This window comes from Lineus longissimus, chromosome 9 (genome assembly GCF_910592395.1).
Source record: "Lineus longissimus chromosome 9, tnLinLong1.2, whole genome shotgun sequence".
NCBI classification, from domain to species: Eukaryota; Metazoa; Nemertea; class Pilidiophora; order Heteronemertea; family Lineidae; genus Lineus; species Lineus longissimus.
The window spans coordinates 196,069-223,390 of record NC_088316.1 but is presented as its reverse complement, the minus strand read 5'-3'; the positions used below and the strand labels follow the sequence as shown (position 1 = coordinate 223,390).

At 42.1% G+C, this 27,322-nt stretch overlaps 2 protein-coding genes across 13 annotated transcripts in view; one reads left to right on the top strand and one right to left on the bottom strand.

The window, feature by feature from the left end:
• The window catches only part of LOC135493930 (probable phospholipid-transporting ATPase IA), a 59,341-nt gene extending 40,432 nt beyond the window's left edge, over positions 1 to 18,909 (bottom strand). For 4 of the 10 annotated variants that reach the window (XR_010448323.1, XM_064781593.1, XM_064781591.1 and 1 more), the window contains exons 1-3: positions 11,885 to 12,040; positions 11,431 to 11,566; positions 1,473 to 2,626 (exon numbers count right to left, since the gene is read on the bottom strand). Coding sequence is in view for 8 of the 10 variants with exons in the window: in XM_064781593.1 (XP_064637663.1) it covers positions 1,473 to 1,608 (136 nt within the window). In the remaining 2 variants the exon portion in view is untranslated. Of the gene's footprint in view, positions 1 to 1,472; positions 2,627 to 11,430; positions 11,567 to 11,884; positions 12,041 to 18,782 lie in introns of those variants that run through there. The other 6 variants (XM_064781599.1, XM_064781596.1, XM_064781592.1 and 3 more) reach the window with 6 other exon arrangements.
• Positions 18,910 to 19,739: 830 nt separating this feature from the next.
• On the top strand, positions 19,740 to 24,434 carry LOC135493932 (exosome complex component RRP45-like). 3 transcript variants are annotated; one of them, XM_064781605.1, is made up of 12 exons: positions 19,740 to 19,964; positions 20,434 to 20,528; positions 20,730 to 20,952; positions 21,313 to 21,450; positions 21,588 to 21,670; positions 21,925 to 22,057; positions 22,282 to 22,370; positions 22,532 to 22,769; positions 22,922 to 23,051; positions 23,880 to 23,958; positions 24,253 to 24,272; positions 24,325 to 24,434. In XM_064781605.1, exons 1-12 carry the CDS (start codon positions 19,899 to 19,901, stop codon positions 24,333 to 24,335), a joined length of 1,305 nt encoding a protein of 434 aa, XP_064637675.1. In that variant the 5' UTR covers positions 19,740 to 19,898; the 3' UTR covers positions 24,336 to 24,434. The 3 variants fall into 3 exon arrangements, with proteins under 3 accessions (XP_064637675.1, XP_064637672.1, XP_064637673.1); XM_064781602.1 differs by having other exon boundaries at positions 19,749 to 19,964; positions 24,253 to 24,434; XM_064781603.1 differs by lacking the exon at positions 19,740 to 19,964 and adding an exon at positions 20,210 to 20,256 and having other exon boundaries at positions 24,253 to 24,434.
• Positions 24,435 to 27,322: the final 2,888 nt, after the last annotated feature.

Sequence of the window (27,322 nt, the reverse complement as noted above, 5' to 3'; positions counted from 1 at the left end):
AAAATGGTGATCTTTATATTTCACAGGGAGTAAAAAATGTCACTGGTGCAAGAAGGTCCCCATGACTTCAAATTTTGATCTGGTGCGTTGATTTATCTACGAGCATGAGCCTCACAGGACTGAGATAGAATGGCGACGGCTGTATTCTCTGAAAGCCTAATCAATGATACACAAATTGCAAACTTTGAAAATCCCACTGGGTCCATTCATATTGAGAACTTCTCTTGAGTTGCACGTTCTCCTAGTCCGACACCAACGTTAACAGCTAGGGTGATAGGCTAACAGCTTTGGTGATATTCGGGTTTGTTAAGATTCCTCAACTGAAGTTGGTGTGTCTGTGTTCAAATAAGTGTAGTACCTGTCTCAACTATAGACATGACATTTTGTTGTTCATAGAAAAACTTTGTCTACTTTCATGAGTAGAGTACAGAAGAGATGGCACCAGTGGGGTGTATGTCCTGGTATTGGCAATATGTCAACAACATCATGGCCAATAGTATGTTCTCGGATATGAGGACAATTTCATTTATGCCAAAGGATATTTGTGCTGCTAAGCAACCGATATGATTTATATGGCCACTTACCCTAATTGGTATTTGCCAGGAACTAAATGGATGTATGGTTAACTGTGGTGGGAGAGTGGTGTATGTCATCTTGACACACTAGGCTACGGGATCACAGGCCCTTTCACAAGCTCAAGGTGGGCATTGCACTTATAATGGTAAGATGAGTATATGTATGAAATCAGCTAAGGCTTGCAGATGAACACAAGTAATTCATTTTTCCGTCTTGAACTTGGTCAGAGAGATGGGGCAGGAGCCATCACTATTTAGTTATAGTATTCTCGAGTGTGACACCTGTTCGCTATTGGTGTCTGGGGAGCTCCAATATTAAGTCTTTGTTGGAGGCTCGACTTAAAATTAACGTTGGAGGCAACGACATCAAATTCATGTTGGAGCAACAGATTCTATTTTGGAATTTTTTCTCTCAAAAATTGCCAGAAAAAAAGATTCCAAAAAATGTCAAAAACCTTTTTTGGAGTTTTTTTTTGTTTTTCATGAGAATTTGAGAAATTGTTTTTTTCCAAAATAATTCTCCAAAAATTTTTCCCAAAAAATCTGAAATTTTCCTTTTTGGCCAAAAATACATTTTTTCCATTTTTTTCCATTTTGACAAAATAAAAATATTTTTTAGGAAAATTAGAGAAATTAATTTTTCCAGGATGATTTTTAAAAAATTCTTCAAAAAATCAAAAATCTTCTTGGTCAAAACACACAGACAACGTAGAAAGGCAGACCACAGGTCATCATTTATTTCCCCATCAGAAATGTTCAAATATGTGAAAACCTTGGTGGTCAAGATGCCCCAATGGGCACCCAAACATAGGGGCACACATAAACACTAAAAGAACAAGAAAAATACCTCGAAATAAATTGAAAAGCTTTTACAAATGAAAACACATTTGAACTTACTGATATTATCGACATCATCCACGCCGACCCTCTTGGTACCATTCGCGTTACTCAGCACATTCATTTCTATCCCATCTTTTTCTGTGACATCTGCGTTCCCATTTTCAACATCTTGCTTTTTTGGGTTGTCAGCCATTTTGAATATCTAGCAACGGGCAGTTGTGTGATATTTGTAAGATTAATGTCAATAGAAGGTATTCAAATCATGTTAGAAGCTTTCTCCAAGTTCATGGCCAGCTTTTGTGATATTTGTTACATTCGAAGCATCAGCGATACCAAGCATCTATTTATAGATGGACGAACGAGATTTGGTGTGGACGGAGTGATTTAACAAACAATGTGTACTAAATCCCGTATTGTCCACTCAAGTATCAAGTATGAAGACTGCATCTGAAAATAGTTCGGCAAGACTACTGAAAATATGAGGTCGGGAATGAAAATAGATGGACTTGCCAGTCATCATGGACAACAATAGAGTTTTTATCAGTCATATGAAGATAGGCTTCTTCAAGGAGAAACTGTTTACAATTGTCTAATATTCTTGAAATCATTCTTAGCTCAAATTGATTGTCTGTAAAGTTCTAAAAATCTCCAAAATTCCTCACAATACATAAACTTCTTTCCTATGGTTGAAAAAATTCAAAGTTTTTCAGTTGAAAATCTACAAACTCCTATATCATTGACAAAATCTCGTTCCCTTCAGAATAAAAACATCATCACTATACTCCAATTGAAAATACCTCCTCCAGATGAAAATAGCAAAACTCTTTCAGTTGAAAATATCAGATATGACCAAGTTCCTCAGTTAAAGTAACTGTAAGGCACTCGTGTTGTGAGGACGTATGGTTGTCACAGATGAATCAACGGATAATCCTCAGAGATACTCTGCTCCTGAGTGTGTCGCTAAATGTTAGATTGTGAACACAATGGATGAATTTAACACTTTCAAAGTTGCTCCGATTGTGTCATTTCCTTTTTCACAGCTGCCATTTTATCTTGAATATGGAATAGTCCTCTTTGTTCTCTCAGGACGATGAATTGATCAAGCATCTGAATCCACTTTTTGGTAAGAGTTTGTCCTACGCCTGGCATTTTCACCATGTTAGTACCCGTAATCTTCCAGTCCAATTTACACCACATCGATGCGCTATATACTGGAACAGAAGACATCATTGGTTCGCACTCTTCTGCATCTCGCAGACCTGCTGTTTAAGTCAGAGTTTGACAGAAATAGCATGTCTATCGCTGGCTTTACTCACTACAGGAAACCAGAACCATTACTGAAGACATCAAAAGCAATCCTGGGCTCAAAGCGTGGAGACATTACTGAACCATTCATTGTGTTATTATAGCCCCTTGGTGATTTCAATGAATAAATGTGGAAAGAGCATCGGTAAATCCAGAAAATCAAATCAACTGGGTACAAGCCTGTTTATCTTAATAGACCACTGAACGGTAATGAAGCTATTCTCAGCCTGAACTTCTCCTGAAATATTACCCAGTTGACAAAACTTGAGTGAGAGAGGGAGATGAACTGGCAAGGTCCATACCATCAAGATTATCAAAATAGGCTTTTAAGTCCTCACCAGCAAGTCTGAGATCAGGGAGTTATCACGGATCCTTATACATGTAATCCGTCCTCTTTCTACAGACTTTTATCCATATACGTACGAGGATCCATGATAAATCACTGTTCTCAATCTCCTTACTGAAACATCCCCAAACCTCCTTATGAGGTCTTCATGCCAAACTGATAATCCTCAAACACGATTTCTAGCATTGAACACTACTGAATGATGAAGATTGGAGCACTGGGCCATAAACCGATGGATGGATCTTACAATCACTAACTTTTGCATCCTGATGAAGATCGCAACACTGGGTCATAAACTGAAAGTACCTGACAGACACTAACCATCCATTTGAGCAGGGCCTCCAGAAAAGTCTGAATAACTCCATCAAAATGTTTTGCCCGACATGAATGAACTTCCAATTACCGTCCCCAAATTATCGAAGCACTGCCGTTCACCATCGGAAACCTTTCTAACCATTCCCCATCGAATGAATAATTGGAACCATTATTTCTAGGGAACTATGTTTAGAATAGCCATAATGATTCGTTGGGACAAATACTTGTACATTCCATTGAACAGCAATGAAGTCAATTCATAAGTGCATACCCTGTTTATTTCAATGATTTTAGTGTGGTAGCACCCCACATCATTTTGATATCACTAACTGTAAGTAGAGATTCTTTAATCCATACTTGCTAACTGTGAGATTATGCAATAAGTCTTAGAAACCTGCGCTGCAATAAAGCTAGATAAATGCAAAGTTCTCATCCAAAGAAAGTGGTGTTCAACTCAATAGTTCTCTAAATCAAGCAGCCACCCATTGTTCTAATTCTTCCATTTTTAAAGAACATTCCATCATTGCATTGTCTTAAATCGATCACACGATACGCAGATGCGAGTGCCAAGGCAGTCAAATTGAATATTTGAAATGCAACAATAACGATGAGTGGGTTTTAGGATAGCGGACACACTTCTTGAATGTATCCATCAACACTGATATTGGGATAATCCACAGGCTCCCCCCACCTTGCGTACAGGATAACGGAATCGCATTGATGTGGAGATGGCTCCCTGATTGAATACTGCTCATGAGGAACTCACTGATGAACACATCAAACTCTTCCTACAGAAGAGCAGCAAGCCTGATCTACTCCACGAGAAGCTACACTGATGAGCATAGCACCAGCTCTTCCTACAGTAGGAGTCGGATATACTCCATCACATATCCACATACATGCATGATTACACCCGAACATGAAGTCATACATCATAACTAATTTCATAATATCACTCTCGTGATATACTACTCGCCATCAATGAAACCATGATCCGTGGAAGCCACTGCTGTTATGGAGTAAGATGAGCTGTATATTCCTGCAGCCTCATCTTATCTGTTCGAAGTGAGAATGCATACCAGAGGACACATCAATTGAGACACAACATCAGATCTATGGAACACAATCACTAAAAGGAACAACTTCTCAGAAGTGGATTTGAGGTTTGGGGTGACTTCTGCTCAAGCACTTGCTAGTGGCAATAACTTCTATTGTCAAGCTGTACAGTCAAGGCTGAAGGGCGATTGTAATTGGACTGGAGGCAATAAGTTCGGTTATTGGGAGAGGAATCTGCAGTTTCAGCCTATTAGTGAAGAATGTAGTTGAGAACTGAAGCTGGAAAGCTATATGGAGAATATTGTGTGGTCCGGAGGGCCAGCCACTGCATGGTACTGCTGTCCTCAACTATTAACCAATCAATGATAAGGAACTCCATTAGGCCCCTATATCTTATCAGCCAAAGACAGGAATCAGCGGAAGTTAAACCCAGAATACTCCATGACTGACAGACACATAAATGAGAAAATCCTTGTTGAATTCAGTTTCTGCTGTTTCACAGGCAGAACAGGCAGCTATCAAATCACAAGAAACCCCCAGATGCCATTCCACCACACTTCCACTTGAATCATAGATGCATGATTAAGATCTCCAGACCATGGAGATTATAACATGATGCCAGGCCATGATAGCATGCAATATGCCATGCTATTCACACCACAGTCCGGTCTCAACCCATTACATGAAGCAGAGCAGCTTGATTGAATTTACTTCCACAGCCCAGTAGAAACATTAACTTTATCTCTATATTCCATTTGTTATCAGTTTATAGCCAGGGGTTTGTACTCGGTTTTGATGCTAAAGTAAACCTCACAGGGATAGAATCTGCCATGGTGCTCTGTCTATTAGATGTGGCCAGACAGAATTCAATTGACTACAACGTGATGACCGAAGTCATCTGTACAGTTTAACAAGCAGCATCTACCCTTTGATGGTTATCAACTACACATGTAAAAGGAGCCCTTCCACTGTTAGAATACCATGCCATACCTTAGCTTATTACACCCAATACAGTAAACTGACTCACACAACAACACATCCCAGTTACTACCACACATCACACCCACAACAACACATCCTAGCCACTACCACACATCACACCCACAACAACACATCCCAGCCACTACCACACATCACACCCACAACAACACATCCTAGCCACTACCACACATCACACCCACAACAACACATCCTAGCCACTACCACACATCACACCCACAACAACACATCCCAGCCACTACCACACATCACACCCACAACAACACATCCTAGCCACTACCACACATCACACCCACAACAACACATCCCAGCCACTACCACACATCACACCCACAACAACACATCCTAGCCACTACCACACATCACACCCACAACAACACATCCCAGCCACTACCACACATCACACCCACAACAACACATCCTAGCCACTACCACACATCACACCCACAACAACACATCCTAGCCACTACCAGACATCACACCCACAACAACACATCCCAGCCACTACCACACATCACACCCACAACAACACATCCCAGCCACTACCACACATCACACCCACAACAACACATCCTAGCCACTACCACACATCACAACAACACATCCCAGCCACTACCACACATCACACCCACAATAACACATCCCAGCCACTACCACACATCACACTCACAACAACACATCCTAGCCACTACCACACATCACACCCACAACAACACATCCTAGCCACTACCACACATCACACCCACAACAACACATCCTGGCCACTACCACACATCACACACTCCCGCCACAGCCACTAACACGTCTAAATGCCACCGAATGTCGTGAAATCAAAAGTGTTGCAAAGCCACACAACCTCATGCGATTATACGCCCTATTATGTGATGGAGATATTCCATTGATTATCATCATCTTTGTCTATATCATACATCAGTATGTGTAACATCACTTATAAAGGGGGGACGTCAGGGTTGTCTATATCATACATCAGTATGTGTAACATCACTTATAAAGGGGGGACGTCAGGGTTGTCTATATCATACATCAGTATGTGTAACATCACTTATAAAGGGGGGACGTCAGGGTTGTCTATATCATACATCAGTATGTGTAACATCACTTATAAAGGGGGGACGTCAGGGTTGTCTATATCATACATCAGTATGTGTAACATCACTTATAAAGGGGGGACGTCAGGGTTGTCTATATCATACATCAGTATGTGTAACATCACTTATAAAGGGGGGACGTCAGGGTTGTCTATATCATACATCAGTATGTGTAACATCACTTATAAAGGGGGGACGTCAGGGTTGTCTATATCATACATCAGGATGTGTAACATCGCTCATAAAGGGGGGACATCAGGGTTGTCTATATCATATATCAGTATGTGTAACATCACTTATAAAGGGGGGACGTCAGGGTTGTCTATATCATACATCAGTATGTGTAACATCACTTATAAAGGGGGGACGTCAGGGTTGTCTATATCATACATCAGGATGTGTAACATCGCTCATAAAGGGGGGACATCAGGGTTGTCTATATCATACATCAGGATGTGTAACATCGCTCATAAAGGGGGGACATCAGGGTTGTCTATATCATACATCAGGATGTGTAACATCGCTTATAAAGGGGGGACGTCAGGGTTGTCTATATCATACATCAGTATGTGTAACATCACTTATAAAGGGGGGACGTCAGGGTTGTCTATATCATACATCAGTATGTGTAACATCACTTATAAAGGGGGGACGTCAGGGTTGTCTATATCATACATCAGTATGTGTAACATCGCTTATAAAGGGGGGACGTCAGGGTGGGGTGGCAACAAGTGATTGGTGAGGATACATGGTTATCAAAGTCTGATTATATCATGATCAAAGCATGAGGTGAATGAAGGAATGGTGAAGGAACTACCTTGAACGTTTGAAGCCTGATACCAACTACAAAGCAACATGAAAAGGCATTGTGGGTGTGGGTGACTCCATCCATCACCAGATCAACAGAGAAATAATCCCTTCAAAGAATGAAATACACTACAACTTTTACAAGAGATGGACTATAGTTTTCATGTATACATGTACACATATCCAGTCTTAGCAAATCACCAACTGACCGAATTGTTCACCTATAAACCTGGCTGGCCATAACATCATGATATCCATCTCATGATTGCTCATGACTCACACTCACAGTAACAGCACTCATGATAAAACGCAAATGGTATTTCCTGTATTTTTTCATCCACATTACAGGAAGAGATATACAGTGGAACCCCCGTAACACAGCCACTCATGGGACCGAAGTTGAATGGTCGCCTTACCGGGTTGGTCACTTTAGTGAAGTTGAAAATCTGGAGACAAAATGCATGATTAGGTTTTCCCGCCAAAATTGTTGAACTTTTTCATAAATTCAAAATTCTGAACAATTTTCCCAGCCAACATTTTTTTGGGGCTGATGTTGTTTTTTCATTTTGAGCAGAAAAAAACAAGTGAAAAAATAATTGGACTTAGAAATTTTTTCAGGGTTAGGGTAAGGTTTAACAGAAAAAAAAGTCAAAATTTTAAAAAAATTTCAAAGTCCAAAAAGTTTTGCGACTGATGATGTTGGTTCATTTTGAGCAGAAAAAAAAAACGGATGAAAAAAGAGACTGTTGACACTTTTAACCCAAAATGCTAAAAAAAACCTGACCCACCCTCCACGAGAATTTTTGATAACATATTTGCCAGGAGAGTCTTCCTTTAACTTAAGCTTAATAAAAGATCACCTTTTCTACCAACTGCTCTCTTGTTTTAACAAGTGAAACTAAAAAAACCTCCGCTTTCTACAGAAGTGCAAAAGCACTCCCGGCAATGGGATTTCCATGTTCAATTATTAATGAAAACATGAGCTGGCTCATTTGTTTGTGAAGCAGGCAATGCCTTCATTGGTAGCTAAGGGAAGAGTGTAATATCTGGACTATACTGTCAAATAGAATAATTCCACAGAGATTTATCCCTGGTGTGGCCTTACCGTATACACCCCTACCTTATACCATGCTTTTATATCCCTGGTGTGGCCTTACCGTATACACCCCTACCTTATACCATGCTTTTATATCCCTGGTGTGGCCTTACCGTATACACCCCTACCTTATACCATGCTTTTATATCCCTGGTGTGGCCTTACCGTATACACCCCTACATTATACCATGCTTTTATGTCCCATTCTCTGGAGATCAAAAAGCTGATGCCCTATTAGTAAACGACATTGGCAGACCCAAGTGAGAAAAATCCCAATCATGAGGTTGTAACCTAACTGGATCCAATAAAGGAAAGGCAATTTTTCACGAGTGCTCTGTCTGAGATGACCACATGCCCGATAGTTGCCACCTTCGATAGCCAGACCGGATTCTGTCTCCAAGGCGACAAGACATTCACCCAAACCTTTCAAATTTCATGTCTTCCCAGAGGACATATGGGTTCGAGAGATGAGCGTCCCCAAGAGGACCATTAGTTTTGTTTTAAATCAGAAATAACAACTAAGAAATGGCAGCAATTGGATTGAGGAGTGACACACATTTGGTTATTCTGATGAAAGTGGCTGGCATGATAAGGAAAGCCAAGTGCAGTCATCGCATCAACAACATTTGTGAACTGACTTGCTTCTTATCATTGAATACTGAAAGACTGGTATAATTCTGTGCGCTTCTAAAAGAGAACATATTTTTGAGATAACATTGGTTTGTGATGTCCATTTCATTGTCCCACTGGTCTGGCTTATATATTTTCACCCCATGATAACCTCCCTATAATATGTTATACTTTTGCACAAGTTTATACAATAAACATGTTATTATCAGGGAAACATTTTTATAAATAGCAAACATCAATCGCCTTGGCAACCAAAAATTACGAAATGATTTGCTCATCCAAATGATATGATCAGGATGGGAGAGGTCCCCCAAGAATAGCTTTCTGTTATTGAAGATATCAGATATTAAAAACAAGTGTGGTTTTAAAGGTTATGATGGCACATGGTAAACAGACAAGAACCAAGCTTAACCCCTTCTCATCTTCCACGTGATAGTCAATATCAAATTTCAGGAGTGGCATCGGCACCCAAGTGCGTGACAAAGGTGCAAGTGACCTGCCCAAAGACTCACTTTACACTATTGGGTTAGAACCAGAGACCTTTTGACCTGCTTAACCTGACCTACACGTACTAGACCACAGTGACTCCATGCTGCCCTGTGTTGACCTGACCTACACATTCTAGACCACAGTGACTCCATGCTGCCCTGTGTTGACATGTTAACCTGACCTACACGTACTAGACCACAGTGACTCCATGCTGCCCTGTGTTGACATGTTAACCTGACCTACACGTACTAGACCACAGTGACTCCATGCTGCCCTGTGTTGACATGTTGATATAGAGATAGAACTAAAAGCTTCACACAGAAGAAGCCATTGTCATAAGATGAAAGACGCATGGTAATCCACATTTCAAATAATCGCCATGTTTTCCTTATAACAGACGGACAGGGAACGACACATGATTATGGCAGACTATAATAAGAATGGCCACAAGCCCATGAAAACATGAGGCAGGGATGGGTCGATTGTGATGAGATGAAAGATTAGTGGTAATCCATATTTCCAATATCATCACGCTTTCATCATGGAGCGTACCACTGATGAGAACCAACACATTATAACGACTGATCAATCTATTGTTTGCCTCTCTTCCCATTGCTTCAGCCCTGTGAATGAGACAACACTTCTGTGTTGGTGTAACAGCCCCCATTATGGTCAAGACGGATCCCGCTGTTGCTTCAGCCCTGTGAAGGAGACAACACTTCTGTGTTGGTGTAACAGCCCCCATTATGGTCAAGACGGATCCCCCCTGTTGCTTCAGCCTTGTGAAGGAGACAACACTTCTGTGTTGGTGTAACAGCCCCCATTATGGTCAAGACGGATCACCCCTGTTGCTTCAGCCCTGTGAAGGAGATAACACTTCTGTGTTGGTGTAACAGCCCCCATTATGGTCAAGACGGATCACCCCAGTTGCTTCAGCCCTGTGAAGGAGACAACACTTCTGTGTTGGTGTAACAGCCCCCATTATGGTCAAGACGGATCCCCCTTGTTGCTTCAGCCCTGTGAAGGAGACAACACTTCTGTGTTGGTGTAACAGCCCCCATTATGGTCAAGACGGATCCCCCCCTGTTGCTTCAGCCCTGTGAAGGAGATAACACTTCTGTGTTGGTGTAACAGCCCCCCATTATGGTCAAGACGGATGCCGCTGTTGCTTCAGCCCTGTGAAGGAGATAACACTTCTGTGTTGGTGTAACAGCCCCCCCATTATGGTCAAGACGGATCCCGCTGTTGCTTCAGCCGTGTGAAGGAGACAACAAAGGCGAGGTGCAGGTTTGAACAAAATTAACCCCCTCAATGCCAGACTTGCCAGTGAGAACCTGAAATACCAGGCTAAGCTTGCAAACTGTTTCACTGAAGTGGCTCTCACATCAATATTCCATGGACCTGGTCAATGGAGACATCATGACCAGCTGTGATGTAGAAGCTGCTGTCAGGTTCTGTAGCTATAGCCTCAAGTATATACAAAGTACATAGAATATGGTTTGCCAGACAAGTATGGTGAATGGAGCAGAGTTGACCATCAACTTGAGTGTGGTAGATCATGAGACCAGGGACTCAGACATGGAAATGTGCCACCACAGGCAGAAGAGGGGGAAAAGAGTCCAATGAACTTAGAATTCCAATTTTGTTCAAGAACATCGAATGTGGTTACATGCTCCAGCCACAGAGACAAGAATCTCTAAAGAGAAAAAATCATTGGGAAAAGGATTGCATTCCAAGTCCAATCCTAAGTGTTGCCAGAGTTGAGTAGGCCTACTGGTACACATTCTGTTTGTCTGCACTCAACACATCCATATTCCCAAAGGCCTTCTGTTCCATAGATCCAGGCCAGGCTAGCAAACTCACAATATCGTAGGTAAATGATCACAGTCCAATGTCACAGGGGGTTTCCATCCTCGGACAATATCACAAATGAACAACACGATAAGTATCAAAACGTTTGCCCAGCGACCTGGCGTAATCCATCACACCACACACTGTCCTGAAAATCAATCAATACTTATTTCTAATAGACAGCATTAGAATTGCATATACGAATAGGTCTATTTGAACACCTGGATGTTTTGATAAGAACGGATGCCCTAAAATAATGGCATCGATCAACACAGTGAAGTGCTGAAGGGGCAGCTATCACCCAGCAACTCATTGCACTGTCAGCGGGATAGGTAACAGTCCACACACGCCAGGTGCTTCTCTCAAGACAGCAGCCAGCTCTACTACACTCCGCACCATGAATGAATCAGAGCAATCATCTCATGTTGATGAATACAGAGCAGGCACGTCTTGGTTATCCGATTACCTTTCAAGGCAGAGACAATCAGGAGTGTTTTCTCAGCAATGCCCTGGCTGGAAATGCCAGTTTTGTCTAACAAACGACAACAGCAGCCACAGTGCGTACAAATCACAATAAACTTTTGTTACGTTGCAAATTTGTTAGCAGTCAACAATCCATATTCACTCTCACTTGATAAACGATGCAGAACTCTATGTGAAGTTGGACGTACAAATGATTCTCCTCCAACCTGTAAGTTCTACTAGTTGTTAGCAGTCAACAATCCATATTCACTCTCACTTGATAAACGGTCGAGAACTCTATGTGAAGTTGGACGTACAAATGATTCTCCTCCAACCTGTAAGTTCTACTAGTTGTTAGCAGTCAACAATCCATATTCACTCTCACTTGATAAACAATGCAGAACTCTATGTGAAGTTGGACGTACAAATGATTCTCCTCCAACCTGTAAGTTCTACTAGTTGTTAGCAGTCAACAATCCATATTCACTCTCACTTGATAAACAATGCAGAACTCTAGGTGAAGTTGGACGTACAAATGATTCTCCTCCAACTCGTAAGTTCTACTGGTTGTTAGCAGTCAACAATCCATATTCACTCTCACTTGATAAACGATGCAGAACTCTATGTGAAGTTGGACGTACAAATGATTCTCCTCCAACCTGTAAGTTCTACTAGTTGTTAGCAGTCAACAATCCATATTCACTCTCACTTGATAAACGATGCAGAACTCTATGTGAAGTTGGACGTACAAATGATTCTCCTCCAACTCGTAAGTTCTACTGGTTGTTAGCAGTCAACAATCCATATTCACTCTCACTTGATAAACGATGCAGAACTCTATGTGAAGTTGGACGTACAAATGATTCTCCTCCAACTCGTAAGTTCTACTGGTACAGCCGCACATTAATGATGTAAAACGGCCAATGAGGAATTGTAAAATGAACACGATGGAAACAGTGGTACATTTGACACCAAATTATATCCATTTACATCCTCAGAGCCGAGACCATCATTTAGTGATACAAAACATGCCATGGAACAAGAACAATTGGCAGTTATGACCAAAAGGCTGAAGATTAATTCAGGAGTTTAACTGCTGGGGTTATAGGTCATCATTCAGGTTATTCATAATCATGTTTTTTCTTCAATAAATGTAGTGTACAATACAACACATAGAGTATTTGAATAAATGAAATCTTATTTCTTATTTAACTATTAAAATAAACTAATAAGATTCTAACCTGTTGTACAGAAACACAATTACTGGGCAACCCCTCGATGACCAGCTCAATTTTCTGCCTCTGTCTTTAAAAGAAACCTGTCACAAAATGCTTATAAAATATTTATCATTTGAAAAAATATTTTCTGTAATGTCTGCTACATCTCAACCTTGAATAGTGAGTGCAAACATTGTCATTCTGATCTCATCCACTGATCATCAGGCAATCATATTGAATACCATTTCACGAGACACCCTGTAATGTCTACAATATCACTCTTTGAATAGTATGTACGAGTTAACTTCATCAAGATCTCATACGCAGATCATCAACCCATTTATTGGATACCATTTCACGACACACCCTGTAATGTCTACAATATCACTCTTTGAATAGTATGTACAAGTTAACTTCATCAAGATCTCATACGCAGATCATCAACCCATTTATTGGATACCATTTCACGAGACACCCTGTAATGTCTACAATATCACTCTTTGAATAGTATGTATGAGTTAACTTCATCAAGATCTCATACGCAGATCATCAACCCATTTATTGGATACCATTTCACGAGACACCCTGTAATGTCTACAATATCACTCTTTGAATAGTATGTACAAGTTAACTTCATCAAGATCTCATACGCAGATCATCAACCCATTTATTGGATACCATTTCACGACACACCCTGTAATGTCTACAATATCACTCTTTGGAGAGTAATTGCAAACAAAACACATTGATTTATGGATGAATTTGAATAAATAACTGATCTCCTTCCAGACTTTGTGCTTCATCAATCAACCTTTCTCTGCATGTGTGCAATATCAGGGTAGGGAGATAGCATTCACTAGCATAGCAATCAATTCATACTGGCATCTTCCCAGCGGACACCACTCTCAACAGGACACCATAGGACACTGACTTTCGTCCCTGGTCATTTTCAATATTCAATTTGACCTCTGTAATCAGGACACCTCTCTGTCAAGGATACCTAGCAATTCTCAGCACCAAGGGTTTCCTTTTAGAGAGGTCCCACTGTTGCTACATGTATTTTGTTGCCAAGTCCAATGATGTTTTTTTTGGTCAGTCCTGTCTCCTAAGTCCGACGGTCGTCATCTGTTTTCACATTTCTGTTGCAGGAACAATGATGACATAAAGCTATTACAAGACAGCACTGACAGGACTCATTACATACTCAGCTGTGTCAATAATTGCCTGCCCAGAGGCGCATTGGGATAACCAATCATTGCTTATCTGGAAACATCGTGCAATGGGACGCAAGATATCAATAAGGTAATACCGCCAAGATCTAGGGGACTGGCAGTGAAACATTCATATCGCATGGGGTTCACATCAACCACACTGGAACAGTACAGTGCTGCCACAGTGTGCTACTTATCAGAACTGAAATGTTCTGATCTTTCACAACATGAAACTGAACCGTTTTCACAAATGTTGACAAACGTCCCATTTATTGCAGACAAAACCATGGCCATGACCATGGTAGTTGGTGGTAATGGAACATGGTGGTAGCTGGTGGTTATGCACTATAAGACACAACCATGGCCATGGACCATGGTGGTAGTTGGTGGTAATGGAACATGGTGGTAGCTGGTGGTTATGCACTATAAGACACAACCATGGCCATGACCATGGTGGTAGTTGGTGGTAATGGAACATGGTGGTAGCTGGTGGTTATGCACTATAAGACACAACCATGGCCATGGACCATGGTGGTAGTTGGTGGTTATGCACTATAAGACACAACCATGGCCATGGACCATGGTGGTAGCTGGTGGTTATGCACTATAAGACACAACCATGGCCATGGACCATGGTGGTAGCTGGTGGTCATGGACCATGGTGGTAGTTGGTGGTTATGCACTATAAGACACAACCATGGCCATGGAACATGGTGGTAGCTGGTGGTTATGCACTATAAGACACAACCATGGTCATGGACCATGGTGGTAGTTGGTGGTTATGCACTATAAGACACAACCATGGCCATGGACCATGGTGGTAGCTGGTGGTTATGCACTATAAGACACAACCATGGCCATGGACCATGGTGGTAGCTGGTGGTCATGGACCATGGTGGTAGTTGGTGGTTATGCACTATAAGACACAACCATGGCCATGGACCATGGTGGTAGCTGGTGGTTATGCACTATAAGACACAACCATGGCCATGGACCATGGTGGTAGTTGGTGGTTGTGCACTATAAGACACATATGGGAGGACGGGAAGATCATGATATAACCTCACAGATTGAAAATCACTAGAGATTGCCTGATCAGACCATGTCATGATATCACAGCTGTGGTGATGACTGCGGGGAGTCGGGAGTCTTGACAAAGCACAGCTGAATCAACCAACACGATTTATAGGTGAAGTATGTTCTACAGTTGTTGCATGCCTGCTGCATGGACATGTACTCATCAGGCCTGAAAAAGCAAAGGCTCGCTTTGGAGATGGCGTGTCAATGTATTTGTAAATTTATCACTGGATTCTTCTCTCGCCATCAACTTTTGGTGATTACATTTTACAAAATAGAACAATAATGATCTTCTTGGCAAACAAGCTCCAATCCAGTATAGTTGTTATGGCCAGGTTGTGTACTGGGCAAAGAAAACCAAGTGATATTATCACCCACCCCTAAACAAGCTCAAACAAGCAAGTTGATGACAAAACAGTTTTTGTTGTTGAGTTGCATTGGGTGGCTCTGTTATTTGCTCTTGGTGTTGAGTTGCATTGGGTGGCTCTGTTATTTGCTCTTGTTGTTGAGTTGCATTGGGTGGCTCTGTTATTTGCTCTTGTTGTTGAGTTGCATTGGGTGGCTCTGTTATTTGCTTGTGTTGTTGAGTTGTGTTGGGTGGCTCTGTTATTTGCTCTTGTTGTTGAGTTGCGTTGGGTGGCTCTGTTATTTGCTCTTGTTGTTGAGTTGCGTTGGGTGGCTCTGTTATTTGCTCTTGTTGTTGAGTTGCGTGGCTCTGTTATTTGCTCTTGCTGTTGAGTTGCATTGGGTGGCTCTGTTATTTGCTCTTGTTGTTGAGTTGCATTGGGTGGCTCTGTTATTTGCTCTTGTTGTTGAGTTGCGTTGGGTGGCTCTGTTATTTGCTCTTGTTGTTGAGTTGCGTGGCTCTGTTATTTGCTCTTGTTGTTGAGTTGCATTGGGTGGCTCTGTTATTTGCTCTTGTTGTTGAGTTGCATTGGGTGGCTCTGTTATTTGCTCTTGTTGTTGAGTTGCGTTGGGTGGCTCTGTTATTTGCTCTTGTTGTTGAGTTGCGTTGGGTGGCTCTGTTATTTGCTCTTGTTGTTGAGTTGCGTTGGGTGGCTCTATTATTTGCTCTTGTTGTTGAGTTGCGTTGGGTGGCTCTGTTATTTGCTCTTGTTGTTGAGTTGCGTTGGGTGGCTCTGTTATTTGCTCTTGTTGTTGAGTTGCGTTGGGTGGCTCTGTTATTTGCTCTTGTTGTTGAGTTGCGTTGGGTGGCTCTGTTATTTGCTCTTGTTGTTGAGTTGCGTTGGGTGGCTCTGTTATTTGCTCTTGTTGTTGAGTTGCGTTGGGTGGCTCTGTTATTTGCCCGGGCACTCCCAATTTCGATGAAATTGCCACCACATGTGTTCAAGAACATGAACATACTCGGCAGAGAACTTGACAACATTCGATGAAGTAAAATAATGATTCGTATGAAGATCGATAACTAAGTGACTTCGCTCGTTCAAATGCAATAGTTAGTAACATCAGCGTTTTCGATTGCTTTTGACTCTTCGTGTACATGCATTGCTAAAATTAGGAAAAAAATACAAAAATGTCTTTATTCCAGTTTTTTTATGTACAAGGTTTTTGATATGTGCCACCAGATTCATGGATGTTGCATCAATCAACCTCACTGTGGAAAGCACCGCTCATTGATGTTGAAGTTAATAGAAGTGCTGGCCATCACCTAGTTCCTATCCCCATTATTTCAAAGATGGTCTGTCATTTGAGAGTGTGTACCCGACTATTGAAGTTCACACCAGAAACCAAACCCTATACATTTCTAATTTGGTGGGTTTTTAGGTCAGGGCAAAACAGCCTCTGATGGTCATGAAGTCCTGTCAGATTGAAAACAATGAAAAATCCCCCTACACCAATGCCCCTTCTGGTAGAACATACTATACTTAGTCAACGTTAGTATGCATGAAGTGTTCTCTTATGTTATGTAGTATGTTCATTGTATACAAAGTACAAATCAATCTGATCCAATCTTGATAACAAAGATCACTTATTTCTTAATTATGGAAAATCCCACCATGACCCAGCTTGGCCAGTGACACTACTGTTTGGGGCAACAGAAGACAATGACATAATGAACCCTGAAAGGAAGACTGGGTCTAAGTAGTTAATAACCACTACCTGTCACATTTTGTACCCTGAACTCAGTGCAAGCTGAACATTCATGGAAGCAGGGTGTGCAGTTCTTCTGGCAACTAAATAAAGTAGACTTACATACAGAATAATGCTGCAAGGTGGGTATCTGCCTCCTAATCTTTATGTGTTCAACAATCATCGGATTACATTGCAATATTTGCTTCTTTATATCAGGTTAAAATTGGAAATGACGTAGTCTGGTCGCATTCAACGATAAATTCATTGAACAGTCGTGCTTCTTTTGTTAATTGATGACCTTTTTTGGGCCGTGAACGGGGATTGTTAACTCGTTCCTTTCATCAATTTGGTCCCCTTTCCATGAAAAACTAAGGCCAAAATTGATCATTAAGCCCATCTGTTCAAGTGGTGAAACTGGAAAGTCAAGTCAAGCATAGTTTTTATTTTAAACCGTTAATATTTCTAGGTTTCTAAAGTGCTCATTGAACAGCTGTGAAATAGGCAATGCATTAGATGTTTAGGCCAGACAACTTAGCAGCAACATGGAATACTAGGATTCACTTATTTCATTGTCAAGAAGTTAAACTTGAGAAATTTGTTTTGGAACCTGCACTCTGTAGGCCTAAAGCCTCATCTCTTGGCTGCTGTGTCCTTTTAAATGATGTGTCTTACTTTTTTGGTGACCATGGTTACCTTGTGTTAAAAAGCCAACACCAAACAGCCCTTGTTTTAATAACTTTTGTGTGGCCATGGAATGATAAAAAAATAAAACTGTCCAACCAAATCCACTTTTTGACCAAACAACATATGCTTCAATACAATGTTCCGAGTCCAACAAACTCAACCATGAAGTTAAAGAAAGTCGGTTTGTTATTATGTATTCATACAGACTTATAGCCATAACTTGCAAGCAGAAATATATATAAGCAAGCCTTACTTTTACCTCGGCTAGGCTCAGGCCATCTATACATGATATAGGCTAGTCCTGTGCCTGATGCTACAATTACACACAGCTGACAACAAATTTTATCATCTGACATTAATATCTGATGACAATGAAGACGATGACGGACAGTGTCATGATGACAACGGTGACGATGATGATGGCTGGGTTCGTGATGCAGGGATTGCTGATTGAGGCCAGGGCCCTATTGTTTAGTTTAGCTGTTAATTATTTTGTGCTGTCCTTCTTCGAAAAGCCTAAGGTGGCCTACCCTAGGCCTACTCTGCATGGTTTCACACAAAAGTAAAGATTCCAAAAGATAACTCAATGTGCAGTGATAGCCTAAGTCAGTTTACTCACCCTGCTTCTTCCCCAGATCTGTGTAGTCCTGCTTCAACATGATCAGATGGTTCAAATTATGTAGATAAACTCTCCATTGCCAACCTGATTGCTAGGCCCTGAGCATATGTATACTGAGCGTAGACCTTTAAAACGGCGGGAATACCCCCACTAAGAAATCCCCGGCTACGTCATTGCATCAAGTCATGTCTTGCTAATGTTTATACTGAAAATCCGCGAGACTTCAATGTACAGCACCTCTGGTCTCACTAGCCAGTGCAATGGCCGGGCCTACCTGGCTCCACAAATGGCGCGACGTCATTTCATGCATACCCCTGTTCAAGTGGCTGTCGACCTTGCAGTATATCACTCTCACACATAAACCTATACATTTCTGAATAGCTTGTCGCTTATAGAATACATCTGGCTAGCTTTCATTGTTATCAAGTAATTCAGTCCTGAGAACATGGGGGCAGCACAATACATGAGACACCCTGTACATCGATGAAAATTTTGAAAATTTCACCTTGCCGCCTTATAACTTGACAATTAACATGGATGGTGAAATAATATTTTTATAAACTTCTACTTATCACCTTGAGAAAGCCAAATAATAACAATTTTAAATTTTGATACCAAAATAGAGTTTGAGCATTTTGACCGCGAAGTCTCACCTTGAGAACATGTGCACTCTGACAGGAACCAGTTCATGTCAACATCCGATTGAGCTATAAATAGCATGCGAGGCCTGGTCACTGCGGACGTGCACAGAAGAAGCTGATATTTTCCTCAAATAATCGTCAGAGCTACCTCTTCACAAAATACCCAGGACACCGACATTTGAACATGCAGCAATAGCGATATGATAGGCTTATCTGTATCAATGGTAATCGCCTGAGATTGAAGAACTTTTTTTAGGGGCGACCAATGTTCACCTGATCACCACTGGCTAGTGAGACCTCGCCTCTCGCGAGAATAAATACTGGCGTTGCGCAGATTGTTTAGTGTCAGAAAATAACAATATGGTGGTAGAATCTCACATGTGTTGCTGATTTTCGATTTGATCTGCTGATATCTTATCTCCTATTCGGTAGATTTTATTTCAAAGAAGCTCTTTGAACGGCGGCTACATCAGTCATGAGGGAGACACCATTGTCAACATGTGAGCGGGAGTTTATCCTGGGTGCAATCGCAGAAAGAAAGGTATAAAAATTAAGCAGAATTTCCCTGTACAAGTTTGTGTACATTGCCTGTACATTTAGGTCATGTACAGGGTGGCCCCGAAAAATGCAGTACTAAGTCCATCGTTGTCTGGTTCATTCGCACAGATCACTTATCATATCAAATGTGGTCAGATTGAGAACAACGTGGAGATTATGTTGAATATCTTATACTTTGAGCGCTGATTACAGCACAAATACTAGTAACAGTATCAGTAGGCCTATGCCGATGGATGGTATGGCGCGGTATGGAGGAGGGCCAATTGAAGCCTAAGGTAAAGGTTAAGGCCTCGCCTTCAGCTTTTTGTACTATGATTTTTCTTTTGACAATTTTTAATGCCCCTGGCAAGCGAGACCTATCCAGGCCCTTTGCGCTGACTTTGGCATATTTTCTTGCTTTACGCTTCCATCCAATTATCATTTTAATGACATCTGCACATTCGTTATTCCAGAGACTAGATGGAAGGCAGGCATTCGACTACAGAACAACAAAAGTATCATTTGGCGTTGAAAGAGGATGTTGTCAGGTGCAGCTGGGGAAAACCAGGTAATTTCTGCAAAACTTGATGAGTGCGAAGGTCTATTTTACTCTGAGGTCTTTGAATTGTTACTGCAGATCATCAAAATACTGTTTATTGATCAATAATTGACATGGTTTCGTTTGGCCCTCAAGTCAAGAAACAAAAAAAGACAAAACCATCTAAAAAAGATATCATTTTGAATCTAATAGTTTCTTTTCTTTTCTCAGAGTTCTTGCGCAAGTTTCCTGTGAAGTTGTTGAGCCAAAGCTGACCCGCCCTACTGATGGCATTCTCTACGTCAATGTGGAACTGTCACCAATGGCCTCTCCTGGCTTCGAGGTTGGCAGGTTGTCTGATCAGGGCGTCGAGATGAATCGATTACTGGAAAGATGTCTCAAAGAATCAAGATGTATTGATATGGAGTCTTTGTGCATAGTGGCAAGAAAAAAGGTGCGCACCAAAACAAAATTGGAGCTCACTGATCATGATAGTTCAGGAGTACATTGTTCTGCCTCCAAAGGGTGCAAAACATATTGGTTATATTGCTGCATTGGTTGAGAGACAGAAAAGTGTGTTCAGAGTAATAATGTATTGCAGTAAATTGATGAAGAATCTACATCCCCAAGAGAACAGTGGTATATAGTGAGAATGATGTTTTTAAACACAAGTAGTAGCACCAACTGTATCCTGGTGGTCCTCCGTGCTTTGATTAGTTGCTTTGGGTGGATTTCCTTTGATTCTAAGACGTTATGGTTGCACACCTGAAGTCATGTTTTCAAGGACAGAAAATGACTTGATTCTTTCCTTTAGGTGTGGCAGATCCGGCTTGATATCCATGTCCTCAACCATGAAGGTAATCTGATTGATTGTGCCAGTATTGCTGGCATCGCAGCATTGGCCCATTTTCGTCGGCCGGATGTCACAGTGTCGGGAGAAGATGTCACTATTGTAAGTTGCTTTACTCTTTTAATGGAACGTTTTGAAAGCGAAAAAGAAATGTGAAATTTACAGGAGATCTCTCGAAATAGCTCCGAAGGAGCTCAATTGTCTCACCCAAATGTTTGACCTGCTGTCCTCTCTTCCAGCATCCAAAGTCCGAGAAAGACCCTGTATCCCTTAGCGTCCATCACATGCCCATATGTACATCCTTTGCTTTCTATGATCATGGGTAAGTTGTTATAAAACAGTTTGGCTGAATCAGCTGGTATCCATAAGATCTGCCCATTTCCCCTATTCACCTTCGCTTTAAATCCATGTACCATTTGATACACGAACTATCATTCTTGGGAACCTGACATCTACCGACTGCTGGGGGGCAGATTTTGTAGTTGATCAATAGGCCCAGAAGTATGTGAACTTCCAGAACTTTGTCTATCGCCGCTCACAACGCAGTCATTGTTTGTCTCTTCTGTGTCTTTTCAGTAAATTCCTTCTTGTTGATCCGACTGACCGGGAGGAGCACTGCATGGAAGGCAAGATGGTGATCGGGATGAACAAACATCGAGAAATCTGCACTCTCCAGATGACGGGAGATATGTTATTACTCAAAGACCAGGTAAAACATAACACACACATCCTGCTGACTTCTAGTATTGTCATGATCATATACATCAGACAGCGTCTTGTCTAGGAGATTGAAAATCACCCACCTAGTGGTGCTGGCACAAGCGATATATACATGTAAGGCACTGAATTTACTGAATTTCGCTTTTTTGATGAAACTTACAAGTTCATTCCACCCATTTTATACAAGAACTGATATTGAACATTTCTTTCCAGGTATTACGCTGTTCCAATATTGCTGTTGTCAAAGTCACTGAACTGACCAAGTTGATTCAGAATGCCTTAGAGAATGATGCCAAGGCGAGGTAAGTTATGCATGATTACCCATGAGTTCAGTTAAATGTAGGCCTACTACTCCAGATAAAATAAGACTTTAACCAAAATGGATTTCAGTGGAATATCCTACCAAATAGAGAAGTTCAGTGTGGATCCATGGCGTTCATTTGTCTGTTACTCTGTCTTCCAGGGCGGCCGGTGAGAAATGTGGGTTTGCCATCTCGGAAAAGACAGAGAAGATCACAGCCAATTATCGTGGCGAGGACCGGATAGCAGAAAAGATGTTGAAGGAGGCATTAGCTGAAGCTGAGCTGGAGGAAGAGATGGCTGCTGGTGAAGCTGAGCTGGAGGAAGAGATGGCTGCTGGTGCCGAGGGCATGGAGGAAGAAGATGAAGAAGGCGAGGAGAAGTCTCAAGTGAAAATAATCGTGAGAAAATCTTCCATATTTTTAGCTTCAGAATCATATGCGGTATTGAAACTTGTTGATTGTTATGACAACCAACATTCTTTGCCAAGTGCTGGACACCGATGTCGAATTTGTCAATAAAGGTGTATAGTACTGTGCACGTGTTATTGCAGGGACCTGGTACTGCCTCGATCGGCGCTGGTGGTCCATCAACGTGGGTGATCAGTGATGATGAGATGGAAGAGGTTCAGGTCATTCAAGTGAAAAAAGGTGGGAAAACATCGGTCAAAGGAAACAAAGAAGGTGAGATATTGTTTACAAATACTGTAAACCACTTTAATTTGGTGAGCCTAAATCGCCGTTGATGGCACAGTCGGGTGTGTACCTTGTCAAGACCCATGCGATTATAAGGCAGCACCAACAGCTGATGACAAAGTAGCGTCCTATGCCGTCAGATGATACAAGCTAACAGAGCTAGCTCACTCAGCCAGAATATGACAATGGTGCATTGGATCTGGCGAGGCGGGATTAGTGTCAGTGTGGTTGCTTCACCTCATTTGGTGTTTTTCCCTGATATAAACAAACCAATCTCATGAGCCCTGCATACATGGGTGACAACGCCAACCTCATGAGCCCTGGATACATGGGTGACAACACCAACCTCATGAGCCCTGCATACATGAGATACATGGGTGACAACACCAACCTCATGAGCCCTGGATACATGGGTGACAACGCCAACCTCATGAGCACTGGATACATGGGTGACAACGCCAACCTCATGAGCACTGGATACATGGGTGACAACACCAACCTCATGAGCCCTGGATACATGGGTGACAACGCCAACCTCATGAGCACTGGATACATGGGTGACAACACCAACCTCATGAGCCCTGCATACATGAGATACATGGGTGACAACACCAACCTCATGAGCACTGGATACATGGGTGACAACACCAACCTCATGAGCACTGGATACATGGGTGACAACACCAACCTCATGAGCACTGGATACATGGGTGACAACACCAACCTCATGAGCCCTGCATACATGGGTGACAACGCCCCCGTTACAGAGTTGTTAGCCACTACCTGAATAAAACTGTGGTGTGTTTCTGATTTCAGTGATAACGTTGGATAGCGGGAGTGAGGAGGAGGAGGTAGTAGTGTTGACACAACAAGATCAAGTGGAGACCATCAAAAGGTAGCCATAAGAACACCATTTCTATCTTAAAGGGAGTAAACAGCAGGGCCAGATAGGGGCCTCTCCTGTTTCAAAATAGATCGAAATGATTCACACTTATACAAAGAATATATGTATCACTGAATCAAACACCAACCAGGCCCTGAACAGTGCCGTCACCTGAAGACCATCAATTTGCCCCCCCCCCCCCCCCGGCTTAGCCTGTAATATGAAGTGCCACAGCTGCCATCTGTGGGGTAGTGTCGCATGAAATGGTAAACCAAATGTATTGACGTTATCTTGTACTGTTTTCAGTGTGGTGAAGTGTGCGGATGTTGAGATTACAGGTTCGAGTAAAGGTAAAAAGAGGAGGAATCGAAAGAGATGAGAGACGATAGAACAACTGTTAGGTTGCGAAAGCTTGCCAAACTTGGATCTGTTATCCACGGTCTTTGATATTGTCTAATTCATGTAAATAAAACTTATCTACTTTCAAATTTCAATCTGTTTTTGTGTTATCTTTTTGAAGGAAATTCAAACACAAGTGTCGCATGGGAAATAAACCAGTAAATTGTCATATTTACTCACACAGCAGGCCTCCAAGAGACAACTCTGTCTACCTGGTAGTGACTTCTAACAGTAACACGCATTAAACTGTCGTAAAGACCCATAACTATCATGATTAATTGTGACATGTCACTTGCAATCATTGAATGGGAGACCAAGACAGATGATTGTTACGACAGTCACATCTGTAACAATAGGCTTGTCTTGCATTACGAGAGTTCAGGCACTACCAGGATGTTCCTTCCACCAAACAAAGGCCAGGACATACTCGTATTTGAGACGGGAGTAGGCCTACAGGTACTACTAGTTGAGAGAAGAGCACAGTCATGACAGATATGGTGATGCAGTAAACATTGGGCCAAGACAAACTCGCATATGAGACAGGCGTGACCTACAGTGAGGACCCTTGGCACTCTCTTGTTTGAGAGAGGAATAGGCTACAGTCACAACCAGTGAAGACAAGACTACAATTATAACCACAAAACAATGGGATACACCTCAATAAGGTTGAATGCCATGGGAATATTGTCTTGCTCAAGAATGTGCCATTGGACCATCTGAGACATGTCTTCTCCTAAAGAGATGGTGCTGTATCCCATCAGTACGTTTACTCGGGGAGGGATTCCTACCAAAGTAAGAGTAGAGATGGGATACAAATCAATAAGGCTGAACACCAAGGGAATATTGGGTGATATGAATAAAGACTAGCAAATGCTTATACTTCATTTTTGTACAGAAAGGCCTAGTGTAAATGTACATGGAGTTTTAGATAAAAGCATTTACTAGTCTTTATTCATATCACCCAATGTCTCGTTCCGCCAGCCGGCTGTCACATGTCTCATCCCTATCAGGACTGTTCTGCCTTTGATATAGATTCTATCTCACTGTGCTCTTGAAGACAGGTACAGCCTGATGGTTTAGACAGTCTCGAGTACAGTACGTGGGACAACGTCAGGACCCTTGGCACACTCATATTTGGGACTGCCTTTGGTCTACGGTCACAACCAGTTGAGACAAGAGTAGTCAGGACTGGTATTTTGATGGAAGTCGATCATTGTACCCAACAACAGACCGAGACAAACTCATATTTGAGACAGGGACCGGGTAGGCCTACAGTCACTACAGGTTATGACTTAAGGAAAGTCAGAACTGGCATTAGGATGTAGTCGATCATAATACGCAGTTATATTTGAAAAGGGTGAAGGGCTATAAAGAGTAGCCAGGCGTTCGTAATCCTCGTCTCAAGTGCTTCAGTCTGCTGACGAACCTCTGCGCGTGGTCTTGTTGACTGGTGGCTAGTACAATCTTCACCATCCTGTAACACCTCTCCTTCACCCCGGTATATGGACAACCTTCCGTGACTGCCAGCTGACCATTCAAATAATATGTAAAGAGCAATCTCTAGTGAACTCACACAACTGTTTGACATGGGGGAGCCCCCAAACCCCCGTCCTTCTGACATATATAGCCAGTACATTGGGGGATGAGTCCCCCAAACCCCCTCCCCCGTTCTCTGAAAGTGACAGGTTTTAGTCAGTACATTGGGAGGAAAGAAACAATGGGAATCATGGTAACTGTGGTTGCGGTGCGTCGTGAAAGCAGGATCGGCCAGCGCGGCCCGTATGGAATGCGACAAACTGTACCGGAACCAGAATTGTCATGGGGCTGCACAATTTTTTTCAGATTCGATGGACATGATGGATATATGAATTTTGTTTACACTTTATATACATACGTAACCATTACACTCACTACGTTGTGTGAGTTATGATTGTGCCGTCTTTCTAGACTGTCCAATCCCAGACAGTGATCTCATTTTCTGATTGGTCCATCTGCTACAATCATGATGGCTGGTGCCCTCTCATAGAATCCTGGCAATCCTGCCCCTCGATAGATGTGAGCCAGTTTGCATGGGGTGCACCACTCATCCCATCTGATGTTCTCAATCTCGATCCTTCTGCGTGCCTCACATACCCATGAGTTCACTGTTAAGAGTGGCTGTGGTATCGACTCGTCCTCTCTGTCTCGGAGTTCTGCTTGCAAGGGTTGACTTGCTGTCTTGATTGCATTCAGAAGGGCTTTTGCACACAATGTGACCTCCCTCTGTTGGTGTCCCTAGCCAGTGTCAAAAGGATCATCATTAGTATTCCTGCGCGTATTCTCATGGTCTGTTTCTCAGCATGCTGGAATTGTACAATGGACCAAGACACATTCATATTTAAGACATGCAATAGTATGCCTACTGTCACAATCAGTTGAGATAAGAGTACAGTCACGACCGATATACTTATTATTGTTATTTTGGTCGGTCCTTGCGCCTCGCATCGGACCAAGCCACACTTGTATTTGAGGCGGGAGTTGGTCTACAGTCAGAACGTCAGAACCAGTTGAGACAAGAGTACAATGAAGACCGATAGAGTGATCCTTGCACCCAACATTGGACCAAGACACACACGCATTTGAAATGGTAGTAAGCCTGCAGTCACTTGCACAACCAGCGGTGACAAAAGAGCAGTCACGACCAGTGTATGGTAATGATGGTCAATCCTTTACCCAACATCGGACCAAGACACATTCATATTTTGGGCAGGAGTTCGCCTACTACTCACAACCAGTTGAGAGAAGAGTACAGTCATGACCGGTATGTGAGATTGTTCCTGGTAACCAACGTCGGACCACGACACACTGATATTATCCACGCTATTAACCGCAGTCCATCGAGGAAGGACGACCAGGATGAAAAAATGGCCTGCATAGGAGTCATAGAGTAACAAGCCTATTCGATGTGGCTGTCACTTAGCAACAGTTATTTCTGAAG

Bases quoted from the DNA above. Each gene is read 5' to 3' on its own strand.
- LOC135493932 (XM_064781602.1), top strand. From the start codon at position 19,899: ATGAGGGAGACACCATTGTCAACATGTGAGCGGGAGTTTATCCTGGGT. The intron at 21,451-21,587 runs GTAAGTTGCTTT...CCTCTCTTCCAG, and splicing joins CGGGAGAAGATGTCACTATT to CATCCAAAGTCCGAGAAAGA. The intron at 22,371-22,531 runs GTAAGTTATGCA...TCTGTCTTCCAG, and splicing joins GAGAATGATGCCAAGGCGAG to GGCGGCCGGTGAGAAATGTG.